Source organism: Fringilla coelebs (genome assembly GCF_963513975.1).
Source record: "Fringilla coelebs genome assembly, chromosome: 5".
Taxonomy (NCBI): domain Eukaryota; kingdom Metazoa; phylum Chordata; class Aves; order Passeriformes; family Fringillidae; genus Fringilla; species Fringilla coelebs.
The window spans coordinates 65,241,994-65,258,837 of NC_140033.1; the positions used below are offsets into that span (position 1 = coordinate 65,241,994).

The 16,844-nt window shown below is 43.3% G+C and overlaps 1 protein-coding gene across 3 annotated transcripts in view; it reads right to left on the reverse strand.

Annotated features, from left to right (window-relative positions):
• Nucleotides 1–327: 327 nt before the first annotated feature.
• ETV6 (ETS variant transcription factor 6) overlaps nt 328–16,844 on the reverse strand; it is a 122,927-nt gene continuing 106,410 nt past the window's right edge. For all 3 annotated transcript variants that reach the window (XM_084206361.1, XM_084206360.1, XM_084206362.1), the window contains exons 6-8: nt 6,766–6,908; nt 4,360–4,460; nt 328–1,178 (exon numbers count right to left, since the gene is read on the reverse strand). In XM_084206361.1, the coding sequence (XP_084062487.1) occupies nt 1,073–1,178; nt 4,360–4,460; nt 6,766–6,908 (350 nt within the window). In that variant the 3' untranslated portion in view covers nt 328–1,072. The remainder of the gene's footprint in view (nt 1,179–4,359; nt 4,461–6,765; nt 6,909–16,844) is intronic.

Sequence of the window (16,844 nt, forward strand, 5' to 3'; positions counted from 1 at the left end):
ATGTGATGAGTCCCTTTGCTTTCTCCCTATGATGTAAGGAACAGTCCTTCACCTTTCACCCCAAAACTGCTAGCAGGTATGAGAAACACCCCTTCCTTCTGTAATTACAGATGCTTCAGTCTTTCTTTTTATAGAAAACTCTGAACTGAAATTCACAACTCTGCATTGTGAATATACTGGGGGGGATTACATATATATTTTTATATATATATATATGGAACTTTTAGATATATATACACACATATATATGTATTTGTCCCCACCCTCCCTTCCCCCTCCTCCATTCTACCCCTTCTTGGCTAGAAGGAGGGAAAATGTTAACTGATAGTCACTTGCAGAGGTTTGTCACATTTATTTTTCTCCTCTCTGGAGCACTTAGGTGATTGGTTTTGGTCCATATTCCAGCAGTTAACAGCCACTCAGAGTACTCTTTGTGAGCCCAAGCTATGCTGGGCTGACAGCCCAGCCTACATCTGAAGGGTATCTCCTCTTCATTTGACAGGTATGTGCGAGAAATTCTTTTGGTAGCTTCAACACATTTCCCAGTGGCAGCACATATAAATTGATCCAAGCAAACTGGAAGCCTTGAGCAAATCCCTTCTGTGTTGCTATTGTTTATGCAGTGTTGTGTCATGAGACTTGCACAGAAAATAAAAGCACTCTATTTCCATAGGAAAGCCTTCCAAAAACAAAAAACCAAAAAAGAAGAAGCATAATCTGATGTCTTGTCCTATGTGAGATAAGGAAAGTCAAACTGCATGTTTATTAGGGAAAAAAATGACAAAAACCCCCAAAACTGAAACAAACCAAAAAGAAAGAAAAAACTCAAGGGAAACTTTGTAGGAACAGTGAAGTAGTGCATAAGTCCAGGCTTTCTCCCCTTGGCTTTCCTGCCAGCACCACTTCTGCCGGTGAGTTTGCTTTGTTAAGGTGCTTCAGGTCCTGCGTGGTCTTCAAGCTAAGCAGCGACCTCAAGTACTGCTCCTGTGCTGTTGCTTCCCCTCCCAAACCGTGCCGACCGTCAGGCTGATGTTTCTCCCCTGGACCCACAGAGGTGCTGCACCTGTTTCCTTCAGCACTCATCTTCTTGGTATATTTGTTCATCCAGTTCCTGGGATTCAAGGTGCTCCAGGCGGTCTGTCCGGCCACTCATGATCTCATCTGGGGTCTTCATGAACCTGCAACACAGAGAAATAAGTGCATTTCTCAGGGGTCTCAGCTTTTATCTTCATCAAGTTGTTGAGACCCCTGAGCTCTACAACTCTTAATATAATCTTTGCTGTATCCTCCCAAAGCCTTGGGAATTCCCAGCTTCTCCCCAGGTGTCTTCCCTCCTCCATACCTTGAAAGGAAACAAAGAAATCACCGGCCTTTACCCTGGCTTCTTGAAAGCCCAAATCTGAACAAACCCCACTGATTTTTCCAAATAATTATATTTATTTCTTCTCCCTCTTATTGTTTGCTGTTTTCATGTCAGATGACAGCTTGGCCCAGGTACACTCATGTGTGGTGTCTGGTGACAGAGACATGAAAGATGTTTATGATCAGCATATTTCAAAGCACAAGCCCTTGCAAGGTGTGGAGAGGCACAGGGTTACTGGTTTGTGCAGGCGTGCGTGTAGATGAGTGAGAAGAACATGAAACACCAAAGGAGCAGGGGGGGGGCGGAAAAGCCAAGGTCCAATTCAGAACAAGTTCCAGGAATGGAAAAAGCCCTGAAGGAAAAAGGTTTAGGGCTAGAGAACTGTAAGCAAAGGCAGTCTCTTCATGTGTGCTTGTAGAAAGTGTGGCTGCAGTGAGGCAGTATCCTCTGTAATGAATGCCATGGCTCCCAGCACCAGTGTGTCAAGGCAGTAAGTCTGCAGGGTGCTGGAGACAGAAACTGCCTCTGGGGAGGCATGGCAGCAGCAGGAAATGAGAAAGGACATCCTTTCTTGCAGTTTAAGTCTGCAGTCTTGGTTTTTGTCAGGACTCTATTGTGTACTACTGCACAGAGGTAGCACAGAAAGGCTCTGATTTCTCATTTTCAATTTTATGATGTAGGAAGAGAGAGTGGCACAGGAAGAATGAAACACTGGTTTCAACACAAATCAGTTTCCCAACTCCCAAGCACTTCTGGAGAAATTAGGATGAAAGATGTTTATGCTGGAAGTGGTACAAAATTTCACAGTCTTTCATTAACAACGTACTGGTTAACATGCAGCAGTATGAAATGTGTCAATTGTAAGAGCTGATTTAATTTCAGGTTGATGATATGCTCAGTATCCTTGCCCCAGTGAAAACAAAAACAACCAGCAGGAGCCTCGTTACTAGCACTGACTCAGAATGGTCACTGCTAGAGCCTCTCAGCAAACACAGCATAGCCTGGAACTAACCTTTTGCCATCCCTTCTAATTTTGGAAATCATGTGCATATATGCATTTAGGGGGAAGAAAAAGGGCTATGACTCACTGCTGTGTCACTGCTGGAAAAATGCTGCTGCAACAAACAGTGTTACAGTGGTGAAAAACTTGTATTCAGGAGTGGTGAATCAGTGCCTGGCTACACACTGCACCAATGCCCACAGCCAGACTGTGCCCTGATTTAAACCCTGTGACTATCCTGTTGATCTTGCATGACGATGAAATCAAAACACAGAGTGGTCCCACTGCCATGGGACCCACTCCCCTTTCCATGTGGGGCATGGGCTGATGTGAGCTGCACCAGAGGACTTTGGGTATTCCTTCTGGTCTGTGCTTTAAGCCACGTCAAGGAAACCACAGTCTGAGCATTTCTAATAGCATTTGGTTACATTAAAAAAAAAAAACAAGCAGAAAACAACCCAACCCAGAACTGCATGAAAATTAAGACACACTATCTGTGACCTATTTTGTTGCAAAAGACACCCAGCCAACCTATTAGAAATCCTTTTGACTCCATCTTAAAGCTCCATACAGATATCTGCAGATGACAACTGCCTGCATATATTTCCTATTTTTTCTCTGCTTGCAAGGAATAGCCAAGAAAGGCACATTAATAACTTGATTTTTTGCAGCTGTTCTTTTTCTCTTCAGATATAAATAGGTCTAAGAAAACAACATCAAAAAGTTTTTATTGGGAATTGTGCAAAGAAATGTTTTGCTGGGGTTTTTTTTCCCAGTTTCCAAAGGAATTGAAGTTTATATAGCTCATGTTTTATGCTCTCTAGTGACCTTTGAATCTGTTGGTCAAATTGGCCAAGTCTGACAGAGCAAGTGAGGTCTCCTAGGGCATTAAGTTACAATGGTTTTGAGAAAACAGGCAGCCTAGTTGAGAAGAGATGGATTCCTGTTTTGTGTATGCCCCCACTGAAGGGAAGGCTTCAAGAGAAGCACGTTCAATGTTCAGCATCAGGAATTCCCCTAGGGCAATGCAGTCTTCACACAAGGCCACAGAGATACAGATACCCTTGGTACTGATGGAGCAACCTTGTTTTAACTTTCCACCAGAAAAAAATTTACTACTGAACACTTGATTTTGCCCATGACTGCTTCTTTCCTTCTCTCCTTCCTACATCTATGTTTCCTTCTAAGAGCTGACGTAAACAAGTCATTCCAGAGAACCTTTTCAGCTGAAGAGAGTTTGAGTGCTAATGCAGTTCTGTAGCTATTTAAGAAAACAAATTCCAAGACTGCCTTCCTATTGTTATCATGTCCAAACACACTGCTAGATCCAGGCCACTGACAGCAAAGCAGTCTTTGGTCTGAGTTCAGTGCTCTGAGGTTCAGATGTGCACTAGGATTTGCTGGTGTTGTCTGAAGAGGAGTGGAGTGCTCTCACTCTGTGTCATCTGCACTCAAGTTTGTACAAGTAGTTCCCTGCTTTAATGCTGTTTCAGGCTCTATTTCCTAAATTCTTGGTTGTATCATCCAATCAGGTGTGCTGGGTTTTATGAACAGCTCTTGCAGCTCCCTCTCTTACTCCAAGGCAGCACCAAAGATGTGGTCATCGAGTGTTTCTCTTCTGTCATGTCCTTGAGGAAATGCCTGATCCCTGCTCAGCTTTCACAGGCAGCTGTATTTGAGAAGTCCATTTGGAGTAGGTTTTCCAGCAGTTTGACTGAGCCCATTTATCTAAGGTCTTGAACAATGGCACAGCCTGCACAAAGCAGTGAAAAGACTTCTATTGTCTCCACTGATCATTGAGACAAGCCTGTGTTTTTTGTAAATTGGTGTGGCTGCCTTAAAAGCTGGGAAGCACTGCTCTATACAGCTTTTACAAATGTATAGCCATCTTCACCTGTGTTATAACTGTGGCAGTGAGGTATCCCACACACAATTCCATCTTCCATCCTCAAAAACTAACTGTCCATAGAAAGAAATGGCAAAGAAAGAAGATTACCTGAACAAAAGCCTTTGTCCTGGCTCCTTCCGGATAATATTTAGTTTGTAGTAGTGGCGTAGGGCTCTGGACATTTTCTCATAAGTCATATTTGTTCTGTTCTGTTTTTTTCAGAAGAAAAAAGGAAAAAAGTGGTGAGATGATTCATTAAAACCTTCCTAAGTCCCAAAATGAGTGGCAGAACTATCACAGCTATCGAAAGTAACCAAGACAGAACAAGAAATTACATGTATCATTTTTTGCTGTTTGCAGGCCCATTCTGCCCCCACAGCCCTCACCACCTACGTTTTGTGGGTCTCTTTCCACACAGGGCAATTTAAGCAAGGAGTTTAACGAGAATTCCAAGCAAGGCCTTTCTACAGTTTCTTGAAACACCGATAACAAAAGACTTAATTAACTACAAGAGGAGACATTAGGTGGAGGGAGATGCTCATGCCAAGTGGGATGTGACAGGCCTGTTCTTAATGAAAACACCTTTTGTAAAAGCCTGGGAGTAGTGGCTAATAGACTGAATCTGTCAGCAATCCCTGCTTGGAGCACTGTTCCTCTGGGATTCCCCTGCATTAACCAGTTAATGCTCACAGAGCACCGTGGGGACTGATAGCCTGTTTCTCCTCTTGTTACACAGGTGTAAACCAAGAAACCAGTTGGGTTGTACATCCGTTTCTGTGACAGATCCCCCCCTTCATTCTGGGAGCTGTTGGCCCCAAAGGCCATGGCCAGAGCACTGAGGTATACTGAAGTGTGAGATGATTCATTAAAACCTTCCTCAGCCCCCAGAGGAGATGGCTCTGCTGAAGCTGAGAGTCACAAGGAAGAAGTGATAGGCACTGGCAGCAGAGCTGTCCCCAAATTAAGGACTTGGAAGAGGAGAATCAGCCCCTTAGGCTATGTCTACATGAAGGAGCAGTGGTTGCTGTCTGGCAGAGACTCCCAGCAGAGAAACAACTCTGCTGGCAAAGCTGTGAGCTGTGTGTGCACGAGGGTACAGCAGCCGCCTTGCCATGGGCAAGAAACGCTGAACCAGGAGAAGCACGTTTTTGTTCTGGGAGTCTCCATGTCAGGAATTTGGCTTCATCAAAGGAGACTGATCCACCTGCCTAAAACACCCAGTAAGAGCAGACCCCCTCTGCTTGCCCTACTACAATAGCTCTGCAATGGGAGACCACATCAAGAACTCCTGTGGCAATGAAACACTGACAGGGACAAAGTTTTCCCTGCAAAATCTAGACTCCTCATTGGGAACCTCCCTGAAATACTGTTTGTGCTTCTTCCATTTCTTATATGCTGAAAGGCCACTGTGTTGCCCCAGTGGCCAATAGTCTGAAGGAGCTTCAGTTTTAGACACCCAGCATGAAACCTGATGGCATGGCCCAATTATTAATGTGCAGGTTGGTAATAAACTTCCCATTAGCCCATATCTACAGCATGTTCAGAACCACGCAGATGACAGCACAACCTTCTGGTGTATCAGCCACTCCTCCCAGAGTTTTGTGTTGCTGAGAATCTGTCCCATCATCCAGGTCATTAACAGACATACAGTACTGCCCCCAGAATCAATCCCTGGGGTAAAATGACTAGTGACTGGATTTTGTGCCATTGATCACCATCTTTGCAGCCCAGTAGATCAGCCAGTTTTCAATCTACCTCACTGTATTCTTGTCTAGGTCATTAATCAGTCTGTCTTTGAAGCTGTTACGAGACAGTTTCAAAAGCCTTTCTAAAATTAAGATAAGGTATATCCACCCTTCTCCCTCAATCCACTGAGCCAATCATTTTGCTGTGGATGGATATCACAGTGGTCAAGCACGATTTCTCTTTGCTGACTATTCATACATTCATATGAATATACTTATATACATATACAGAAATATCTATACATGACTCAGCCCCAAACTATAAAAATCAGTAATGGCTTTCCAGGAACAAACCAGGGCCTGCCCTCTTAGAAGAAAATACATAATCCTGCAGCATTTGGTGTCTGTCACAGGGCAGCCTGTGGAATCTGGGAGTTGCTGCAGACAGGAACACAGAAAGCTTCTGCTCTGTAGTACAGAGCTCCTTGTAAACTACATCTCACCAGAATATCCTCAGCATCAGGTTTTGAGAAGTAAGATGCCTTGAGAGAGAAGGATTGTCCATTCTTGCACTCTTTATAGTTTTATAATTACATGCAGTTATAACTAAAGGTCTTTAAACCAAACCAACAAGTTCTCTATAGGAAGAATAGGCTTTAGTGCTTCAGGATGGATGCTTTGTATTTCTAATGTACATAGAATAAAAGATTACAGTTTTCCAGTAGTAATTTATATGCCATCTTTTCTTCTTTCCCTCTGCTTATAACTGAATCCTGTGATGCTACAAGAGGCAAAGTGCTACAGGAGGAAAATGGCATTGCTTCCTTACCTTGTGGTTTCCCCACAGCCGGGCCAGCCCATTGGGATCCACTATCCGAAAGATTTTGGATTCCTTATCTTCCCATCGGATGAAATTTTCGTACCGGCTGTCAGAAAGCAGCTGATAAACATAATCCCAAAGCAACCTACAGTCTGTGAAGAGAGAAGCAAGAAAATAATTACTTTTCCTTTTTTTTCCCCTTATGATTAATTCTGGAAACTTCTTGGGTGGATGGGTGTATAGTGAAAGGACAGTTGGGATCAGGGCTGAAACAGCTGCTGCAACCTGAAATGAAAATGGCTTGGCTGGTATTGAGGAATGTTTGCAAAATGGACTGGAATATACAGCCTCTTCTAATGCATCCCAGTTCTCCTGACACTGACAGAGCATCTCCATCTCATCAAAAGCTGTGAGAGATGATCTGCTGGTCTTAGTTGTGTGTTTATGGTTGTACTGAAGCACATAAAGCTCACACTGTTGGCCCTGATGCTGTTGCTGGCTGTTTTAGTGGAGAAATCACAAATCCTGCAACCTGCTCTCCCTGCTTGAGGCTGCCCCTTTCTGTGCTAACATGTGAGTCTAAAGCATGAGCAATATTACAGCTTTCCTTTGTAGACTCCATGTGATATAAAACTGACAGCTTCTCCCATTTTCAATTTCATTTTTTGTTTTACTTTTTAAGGTTCCTGAAAAGAAACAACACCTAAGCATTATAATTACTTGAGTGCTATTGAGAGGTTAAATACTTTCTATTTGGATAATTGAATTCAAATTTCCTCCTGGCAAACACTCCTTAGGTCGCTAATTAAAGGTCTAACAGACACTTAAGTTTTAGTTTAGTGTTTTTCAGTTTCATGGCAGTCTCTTGAGACTGAGGAAGCCAAGAACTGAGCTGCTCCTACTTCCTGTTTGCAATGTGTGTGTGCAGCACAGAATAACTGGGAATATGGAATGTGAATTGTACAGAGCTGGGGGTATGCTGCTGTGAGAAACAACAGGGTTTGCGCAGCTCAGCTATCCAGATTTCTGAGGTGGCTGTGGGGTGGCATTTCACTTTAAAAGCAATAGCAGCCTCTGAGAAATGGCTTGTTAGAGTTGTTCAAGGGCTGCCAACCAAAGACATCCAGCTTCTAAATGCTAAATAGATTCTTGTCAGCCCATCTTTCTATTCCTGTCTGTCTGTCTGGGGCTGGCACCTGTTATAATGGGCATGATGACATGGGAATATAAAATACTTTTTGAGAAAGGATATGAATAACACAATTAGTGAGCACACCTGAAATGGACAGAAATTTTCAAGTTCTTTTTCCACTTCCAAACTGCAAGGATTATCTCTGACACCAGTACTGTCTCTAAACCCAGAGTTTAGTTTGCCAGTGTCTTTGCTTTATTCTCTTCCTGCCAGTCCTACAAAGAATAAAAGCATTTTGTTTTGAAGAGATGGCATCTGGCAAAAACCACAGGTTCCCATTCTAGCTGAAACCTACCCTGATGGTCACCTCATCCCTGACATCTACAAGAGGAGAAATGTGAAAGGCAAGAGACAAGAGTTTTTGCTTGGAAAAGCCTTCTTTTCATTAACATTTTTCATAGAAAAACATTTTCCACAGAAAAATGTCCATCCCCATTTGGGATTTTTCTAGGTTTTAATTTAAAAAATGAAACCTGGGCACAAGTTTCCCTGGACTAAGTGAGAGGTCTGAAAACTGAAGTTGAATTCTACCACTTGAATTTCCCCCCTCTCACAAATTCACAAAACACAATTCTTACATTGCCTTTCTGTCAGTGTTTTTGCGTACAGTCACACACACACATAAGAAAAAAGCTTATTTTTTACACCTCATTTATGATTCAAGACAAAGGAGATTATATTGCTCTGCTGGTTTCTGCCTTTTAATATTGTGGGAGGTTTTCAGATAAAAGGGTAGTAAGGCCCTGCTTAAATGGTTCTTTGACACACGTGCAATTCATTCCAGAACTTTTTCAATGCAAGAAGTGTATAGAAAATGTCTTTTTTAGTGCAAGAATCTTGGAGTCAGCTGGAGGGATGGTGCTTCTGAAGCAGCTAGTCAATGTCAGGCTTTGTCATATTCTTGAATGTTTAACCCAGGGCAAACAACCTCCAATTACAGATCATATTTACAGCTCTGCAGAGATATGGTTTACACTCCTCTTTGCTTTCACCTCATAATTTGCAATAAGCAATGTTAATTTTAATCTCTCTCTCTCACATTCAAACACTCACCCTGGACCCCCTTCTGCAGAAAACCAAAGAAGCACACAAAAAAATCAACCTGGCATGTCAAGGTGGAAACAAGGAGAGCTTTAGATGCTAAGAAGAGCTAAATTCAAGTGCAGATTTGGGTTTTTTATTGTTCAGTTAGTTTTTAGGATGGATTCAGGCAAAGCTTGAATACAAATGCACCTCAAATGAGAAAAACAGATCTGCATCTTGAAATCTTCACAAGAAAAATCATAAGTGATCAAGGGCCCCATCCCATTTTCTCAACTGACTGAGCTGCTCAGACTTGCAGAGGTATTTAGTAGGCCGGTGGAATTCACAAAAAACCCCAACCACCCAAGTATCTGAGACTGCTGTTTGCTTCAACAATAAAACTGAAAATCCTTGAAAACTCTGCTTGCTTCCTACAACCACTTAAAGATTTGATTTCAAACCATATGGCTGTCTATCAGCAAATTTAGATATATGACTCAGCTGCAGTAATTTACTGAGCATGAGGGCAACTGTGGTAACTGTGTCTCAAGCCACTGCAAATAGGAAATAAAAAGCATTAAACACCAGTAGGAAAGATTCAGGCTCACTGCATTTCTTCTCCCCAGAGCTGAGAGCTCCAAGCACAGGTTAGTTATCTTGGAGCAGCTGATGCTTTGCACCTTTGCACATGTTAGCTGTGCATGAGCTTTGCTTGCACAGGACCTAAAGCAGCTTGCCTTCATTCTAGTTTCACTTGGGACCCCTTTAGGAACTTAAGCACAGGCACTCAAGGGCTTTTTGTTTGTTTTTAACCAAAAATGGTTGCCCTACATATCTTTCTCCACAGATTACAGAGTAAAAAATATGAGGTGTGGAGGGTTCTCCCTGACTGACAGAGGATCACTAATTAAATAATCTACCAGCAGAGACCATCTTTAATAGGACATTAGAGACAATGAGTCCAGGCTACCTGGTAACTCTTAGAGACTGTAATGAGCTTGGATTATAGTAGAGCCCATCTGCAACTTGTGAAATTGGTCAAAATCCAAAAAGAGCTGATGCTAGAAAATGCTTTTAAAAAGAGCTTCTCTGCTAGGAAAAGAGGCACCTTCACAAAAGGCTGCTGGAGATGACAGACAACGTGCTCAGGCACAGGGTGAGATTCTTGAGCTGCCCTGTGTGGGCCAGCAGTTGGACTTTGATGATCCTTGTGAATGCCTTCCAACTCAGGATGCTCTATGATTCTATGATACAGAAAGTTGCATTTTCCAGGAAGGTCAAAAGTGTGATGTGTATTTTTAGGAAGGACAGAGGAAATGGAGAGAAGGACTTGTATGTGGATGGTTGTTTTGTAAATGTCAATCACTTGTATGAGGGAAGTCTGGATGGTGGAAATTACTCCATGAAGACTGAATCTCTTCCTTGGCTGTCAGAAGGCCTCTGAAGGAGCTGCTGCATGAGGGGTGTGTGTTGGCTAGTGAGTAATGGCAAAAAGCACATTGATATTGCTGAAGCCAAGCAAGTTTAAAAGTGTGGGAGATTCAATCAGGGAGTTGAGTCAGGGCTGATACCTCTGATACCTAAATTGTTTGGGCATGCTGTGATTTCCTGCCTTTTGGCTAAAATAAGCTTACTTAGAAAGCAACTATGCCTCCCTAGCACAGGGAAACATCATTTCCCCCTAGCACACACAAACTTTTTTTTAAAGTGAACTCAAATGGTTCAACTTTGTACATTCTGCAGTCACAGAGATTCAGCTGCAGATAGAGCTGGGACTGAGAGCCTTTAAGGTGATGTAGCTGGGAGTGGGAAGCTGGACTGGGTGAATGGCCCCAGCAACGCGGAAAGGGCTCCTGAACACTGGCACTTCCATGCCCTACCATTTTCTCAGCTGTAACACTGAGCAAGTCTGAGCTGTGTAATTAGCTGGGAATTAGGGCAAATTGCAGCTTCAAATGGAGAGGTATGGCTACAACTTTCCTCCTGCAGCTAATGCTTCCAGAGGGACTTTTACAGTTATGTACAAGGTAGTGATAAGGTGTAGAGTACTTAGCTGGTTCTCAGATTGTCTGCCATAAGCACTGCCCTACATGTGCAAGAGGCAGCAGTTTCCCACTCCTGCTAATAAAAAGCATGTTATTATTAATTGATTAGGCAGAGTCTTCTGAATACACACCTAAAGAATTCCAGCATATAAATACTTCCTAATAGCTATATGATAGTAATAAATATCCTTTAGAATTGAAATACCATCTCAGAATGATCAGTACATGAAACATTATGGATCTTAGGTTTCTAGTATTTTGATATTTGTCCAGCCATTATAAATGACTTCTCCAGTATCATTTGGCCAAGGTCATCTTCATGTTGCAGTAGTGAGAAGTCTCACATCTGTGCTCCCTAGGACTAAATAATGCTGTTAAAAATATAGGCATGTGCATGCTAAAGACCTCTTCTGTTCAGGATATAACATTCCCCATCTGAAATATTCCTTAAAGCACACACTCCATCTGAGCCCTCTGTTGTTTAAATGGGACCCATGGTACAGAGCTGGCCCTCTTCATGAAGTAACTACCAAAACCCTCTGTAACCACAGAAATGTTTTGTGAGACCCACCCACATCTTGCACTGGAGAGCATTATATAAAAAGTGTTTGATCTGGCTGATGACTGCCTTGGAGCCCAACATGGCTCCACACAGGAAGAGATGCCAAAGGAATGTTGTCATACTCCCTCTGACATCAGCTGAGGCCTTACTCCTTGCTGTGTAGGTTAGCCTAAAATCTCTCCAGCATGATATCATTTGACTTAAATGGTTCTGTGATTTCTACCAGCTGAAGAGTTCCCCAGGCTCAGCCCTGTTTATTTTACAAGCTGATTTGTGCTTCAGCTGCATTTGTTCAGAGTGAAGGAAACAATGGCTGTTCAGAGCTGAAACTAATGAATAGAACCCTGGAAGTTCTCTGGCACTCTAGTTTCTTTAAGTACACCTGAAGTGTGTGTGAAGATGGTGATGCTCACAGTGTCAGAATGGTGAACTGATGTAATTCACAGTCACTGGAGCTGGGGAAGGGCTTTCAGTGCCAGGAAGTCTCTGACCTTGGGAATGCCACTGTCAGAGTCCTGGGAATGGTCTGACTGGGGAGTTTCCTTAACAGACATGCTGCAGGAGCATTGTCCTGTGTTGAGATACAGTCAGCCTCAAGATCTAGCCAAGACATGTTCATTTTAGCACAGAAAACCAAAAGAAAAAAGTAACCAAGTCTCATGGTTAAGGGTTCAAATGGCTCTGAGGCCTGGCGGAGCACTGACCAGTCCTGAGATGGAGCATTCTGGTCATCAATGTCTATTAATCCATGTCCAGGTCACTGAGGGAAAATAGTTTTTTTTCCTGTGAATGTTGCTGCTGGAAGCAGGATGGTAAGCTGGTACAGTAAAGCCAATGTTTTTTTGTGGAGAAACCTCTTGACAGACAACTGTTTGTTCAGCTCAGTAAATTCAAGCTGGGGCTGAGTAAAGAGGTTGCCAGATCACACAATACAACAGTTACATGTTGCTTCTGTCTTGTACCCAAACACTAAGTGGGAGATCAGGCAGAAGGAGAGAGGAAACCTGAGACAGTCATGCTGCTAACAGTTGTACTGTGAGGTTGTAAAAATAACAGAGCAAGATGAGGCCAAGCTCTGTCTTTGGCAAAAAAACTTGTACAGGGAAGGAGGATCCAAAATATACCTCATGTGGTTGTAGAAAAGAGCACTGAAATCACAAGGAATGTGTAATAGATGGATCACAGACCATTTGAGAGATGAAGACTTTGAAAGCTAAAGACAGTTCTATCTGTCTTTACAAAAAATACTGTATTTTTTGTATTTTTTCTTCCTCTCCTCTTCGTCTGCTCCATCCCTCCATCCCCACCAAATAGATGGGCATTTTCAGTATTCTCTTCAAATGCTTTTCTTTTCCTGTTCCACCACAATGGCAGAAAAGACTCCTGCTAAAGAAACCTGTCTCTGATTCTCCTGTGGCTTTTCCTCAGCTTTACTGTCCATGAAAGGCAATGACTGGAAATAATTCAACCTCTGCCTGTTCACATGCACGTCTTACAAACACCTCACAACCTCTTTGACATCAGAAAACCAGCCAAACACATTAATGATGGGAATTTAACAAGAATGATGTTTTACCTTCAGAATTGTACTTTAGAGAAGTTGGCAAAAGCAGGAATTACTTAATTGCAGCAAAGGCATTCCCAACAATGGTAATAATTTTTAACCCCACAATGTGAGAATCTCTACTATCTTCTGACAGTTCAGTCTTAGGTTTAGACTTCTGGTTTTTTCCAGAAAGTGCAGAAAATCACTATCTGTAATAGATTGCTCCCTATGAATCTCGCTTCTGTGTTCTCTCAGAAGTGAGAGACCTCACACCTCACAGAGTACTGTGGGAGGTGTGAGCATGGCTGGAGGACACAGCTCCTGGTTTGTTCCCAGGAAGTCCCTCCTAAAGGGACTTCATAAGCCATAAACTGCTGATTTCTGATGGGTCCCTTGCCAAAAACTGAGATGTGACCTTCTCCTCTTGGAGTTAAAACTCCATATTGAGATATGGCTAAACCCTTCCCTTCCCTTCCCTTCCCTTCCCTTCCCTTCCCTTCCCTTCCCTTCCCTTCCCTTCCCTTCCCTTCCCTTCCCTTCCCTTCCCTTCCCTTCCCTTCCCTTCCCTTCCCTTCCCTTCCCTTCCCTTCCCTTCCCTTCCCTTCCCTTCCCTTCCCTTCCCTTCCCTTCCCTTCCCTTCCCTTCCCTTATGGAAAACAGCCATACCAGTTCAATGTTTGCATTTGAATGAACATAAACTGATTTGTGTGCTTGTAAGTGATTGGTATTAAAGCCAGACTTAAACAGGCCTGTCTCTGGAGACAGTGAAAAGTAGCATCAACACTGTAAACAAACTGTTCTCTCCTGGTTTAACTAAGAATATTCAAAGTGATCCAAGTTTGCTTTGTAGAAGAAAATCTGAATTATTGAAAGAACTCTAGCCTGAAGGAAGCGTGCAGTATACAAGGCAAATAAGGGACCTGTTTCCAGTAAAAGGCAAATTTCTCAAAAGAGAGTGTAACATCCTGCTAACCCCAAGGGATGCTTAGGGTACTCTGAAGCCACTTACCTGTCTAGCCATGGGATGCAAAGGGGTGCTACAGTACAGTAATGAGAAGAATGAAATCTAAATGCCTGAGCTTTCCTCTGGCTTGGTCAGTCCTGGCTTTTGAGTAGATCTAAATAAGCCCAGACTGCATTTTCTGCTCCTGTAACTGTGCAATAGTAATGAGACAGCTGTGAAACAAGACACTTCACAGAAAATCTACAACCACCTATCCAAGCTATTGCTATTCAGCCATTGTTTGAGCTTGAGTGTCATTAGTTAAATTGGCAGGGAAGGCCCACTTTCATGCCCAAATTAATTGTTAATGCCATGTTAAGAAGACTCTCAAGGTTATAATGAAAACTCCTATGAATATGAGCTCTATGAGCTTGACTCTCATCCACACTTCAGCCTCTCCAGCAGTCTGGCTTTCCACAGGGGCTCCAGAAGACATGGCATGTAGTGGAAATGTAAAACTGCAAGAGCAAGTGATTAAACAAGGCCAGTGACATTATCATTGTCATATCCAAATGGAAGTGATGGCCAGCGTTACACCAGGATTTTCATGTCCTTGCAGGGCTCAAAACTGTTTGCATGAACTGCTGCCCTACAGGAAGAAAAGTCAGTTCCCTGGAAAACAACTACTGAACTCCTACCACTTACAACTTAGAACTCCCAAAGTGAACCACTGCTTTGGCTTTCTCTAGGTTGCTAGTCTGTAACCTGAAATTGCTCAGCTGCTGCGACCATCCTGTCAAAGTTGCCCCCCAAAGTCTGTGTGTCACCAAAGCCCCACCAGCCACTTCTGTGCTGTCACATCCTGCTGGGTTCATCACTCATGACAGTGGAGAAGACAGCCTTGGCAGTCTTAGGTGGGTACACAGGTAGGCTCCAATGGTATTAGCAATGTTAAGTGCTGTCCTGAAGATCAGCTGTGTGTTTGATACACCCCAGATGTGGCTTGCCCTCCTGCTGCCAGGGCACACTGCTGACTCATGCTGAGCCTGGTGTTGACCAGCACCCCCTGACCCCCCTGTGCTCCCCAGTCATTTCTCTCCCCATTTCTATCTGTGCCCTGCACTGCTCCACCCGAGGTGCAGAATCTATCAGCTGGAGTTGTCAGATTTCTGCCCATCAATCACAGCCCAATGCTCCAATCTATACAGATCCCTCTCCAAGGCATCTTGTCCCTCAAGAGAGCCAACAGCATCTCCCCTCTTTGGTACCATCAGTAAAATTGCTAAAGGTGTGTTCAACTTCTGCATCCAGATCGCTGATAAATACATTGAACAGGACTGTCCCCAGAAGTGAGCCCTGTGGAACAGCCCTGTGGAACACTGCCAGCCAGATGTGGCCCCATGCACTACAGCCCCCTGAGCCCTGCCCTTAGACAGTTCCCAGTGTACTGGGAACCTGCTCATCCCACAGCCATGCAACTTGACCCTGCTGTGAGGGGCAGTACCAAAAGGCTTCCTTAAAATGCAGAACAACTGTACCCACCACCTTCCCTCAATCCACTAGGTGGGTGATACCAAGATAGCAAATTAGTTAAGAGATTTACCTTTGTGGCTGTCTTTGCCTGATATCTCCATTATTCTTTAAATATCTTTCAATAGTACCCAATATTAACTTTTTCATCATTTCTTCCAGCCCTTCTGTGAGAGCTAATGGTATCATTACAAAACCTGTAACTTCTAAGTTGTGCTTTGATGCTGGTTTTTACCCTCTTCACTACAGAGGCATAATTGTTCATTGCCTCCTTTCCCTCCTTTCCTCCTTCCTTCCCTCCCTCCCTCCCTCCCTCTCTCCCTCCCAGCATATGCCATTGCATAGCAAACTGTGCCTGTACAGCTGTTTTGTACAGAAAGAAAAAGAAACTAATGTGTTCTAACACATTATAAATACTAAACTAATGTGGTGCATTTGCACAAAGGATTTTGCTGGTGTATGAGTAAAAAAAAACCCCAGAAGATTATCCTATGATGTGACACAGCTGTAAATGTCCAATGGACACATATGGAGCAGACATGGGCACTGGGGCTCTGGTCCTAGTAGCTAAGTAGTGAGGAGACACTGCTGAGGTGCAGTGGTCTGAAGTTTGGTGTCTTTTCATGTTTTAACTCTAAATGTCTATTGTTACAAATCTGACAGCTCAGTCAGCTGAGTTTTTCTTATCCTCATTTAAAAGCTTTCCAGCCCAACTTCAGAGTATAAACAGAAAAAAGTACCAGTTGATTTGCACTTTTTTAAAGCACTGTATTTGTGAAAGGGGTATTCCAGTGTCCCCTCCTGTCTTTTCCCCTCCTACACAAGCAATTTTTTCAAACAAAGGAGGAGAATCCATGATTCTGTTCCCCCTCCAAACTCTGTCCCCACACAAAACAACCAAACCCCTTTGGAAGACCTCCCCATGCTCAGAGCCTATGCCCATCCCAAGTGCTGCTCTGTAGATTTCAGCAGAATGTGAGTCATTCATGGCTGATGTGCTCATACCATGGGACTGCATTTTTGGTTTCAGCCATCAGACTGTTTTTATTGAGATGTCACTTACACATGCCTTGCCACAGGTCCTTGGGGTTCATGCTACACTCCTGTACTCTCAGGATGTGTGGCACACTGAGAGGCTGAGGTAAACCAGGAGCAAGTCTGGAGCCAGCCCTCTGTCACGACTTCAGCAGGGTAAGAATCCTGTCTATCCTCATTCCAGCAGCAGTCAATGGCTTTATGGGCCTAAC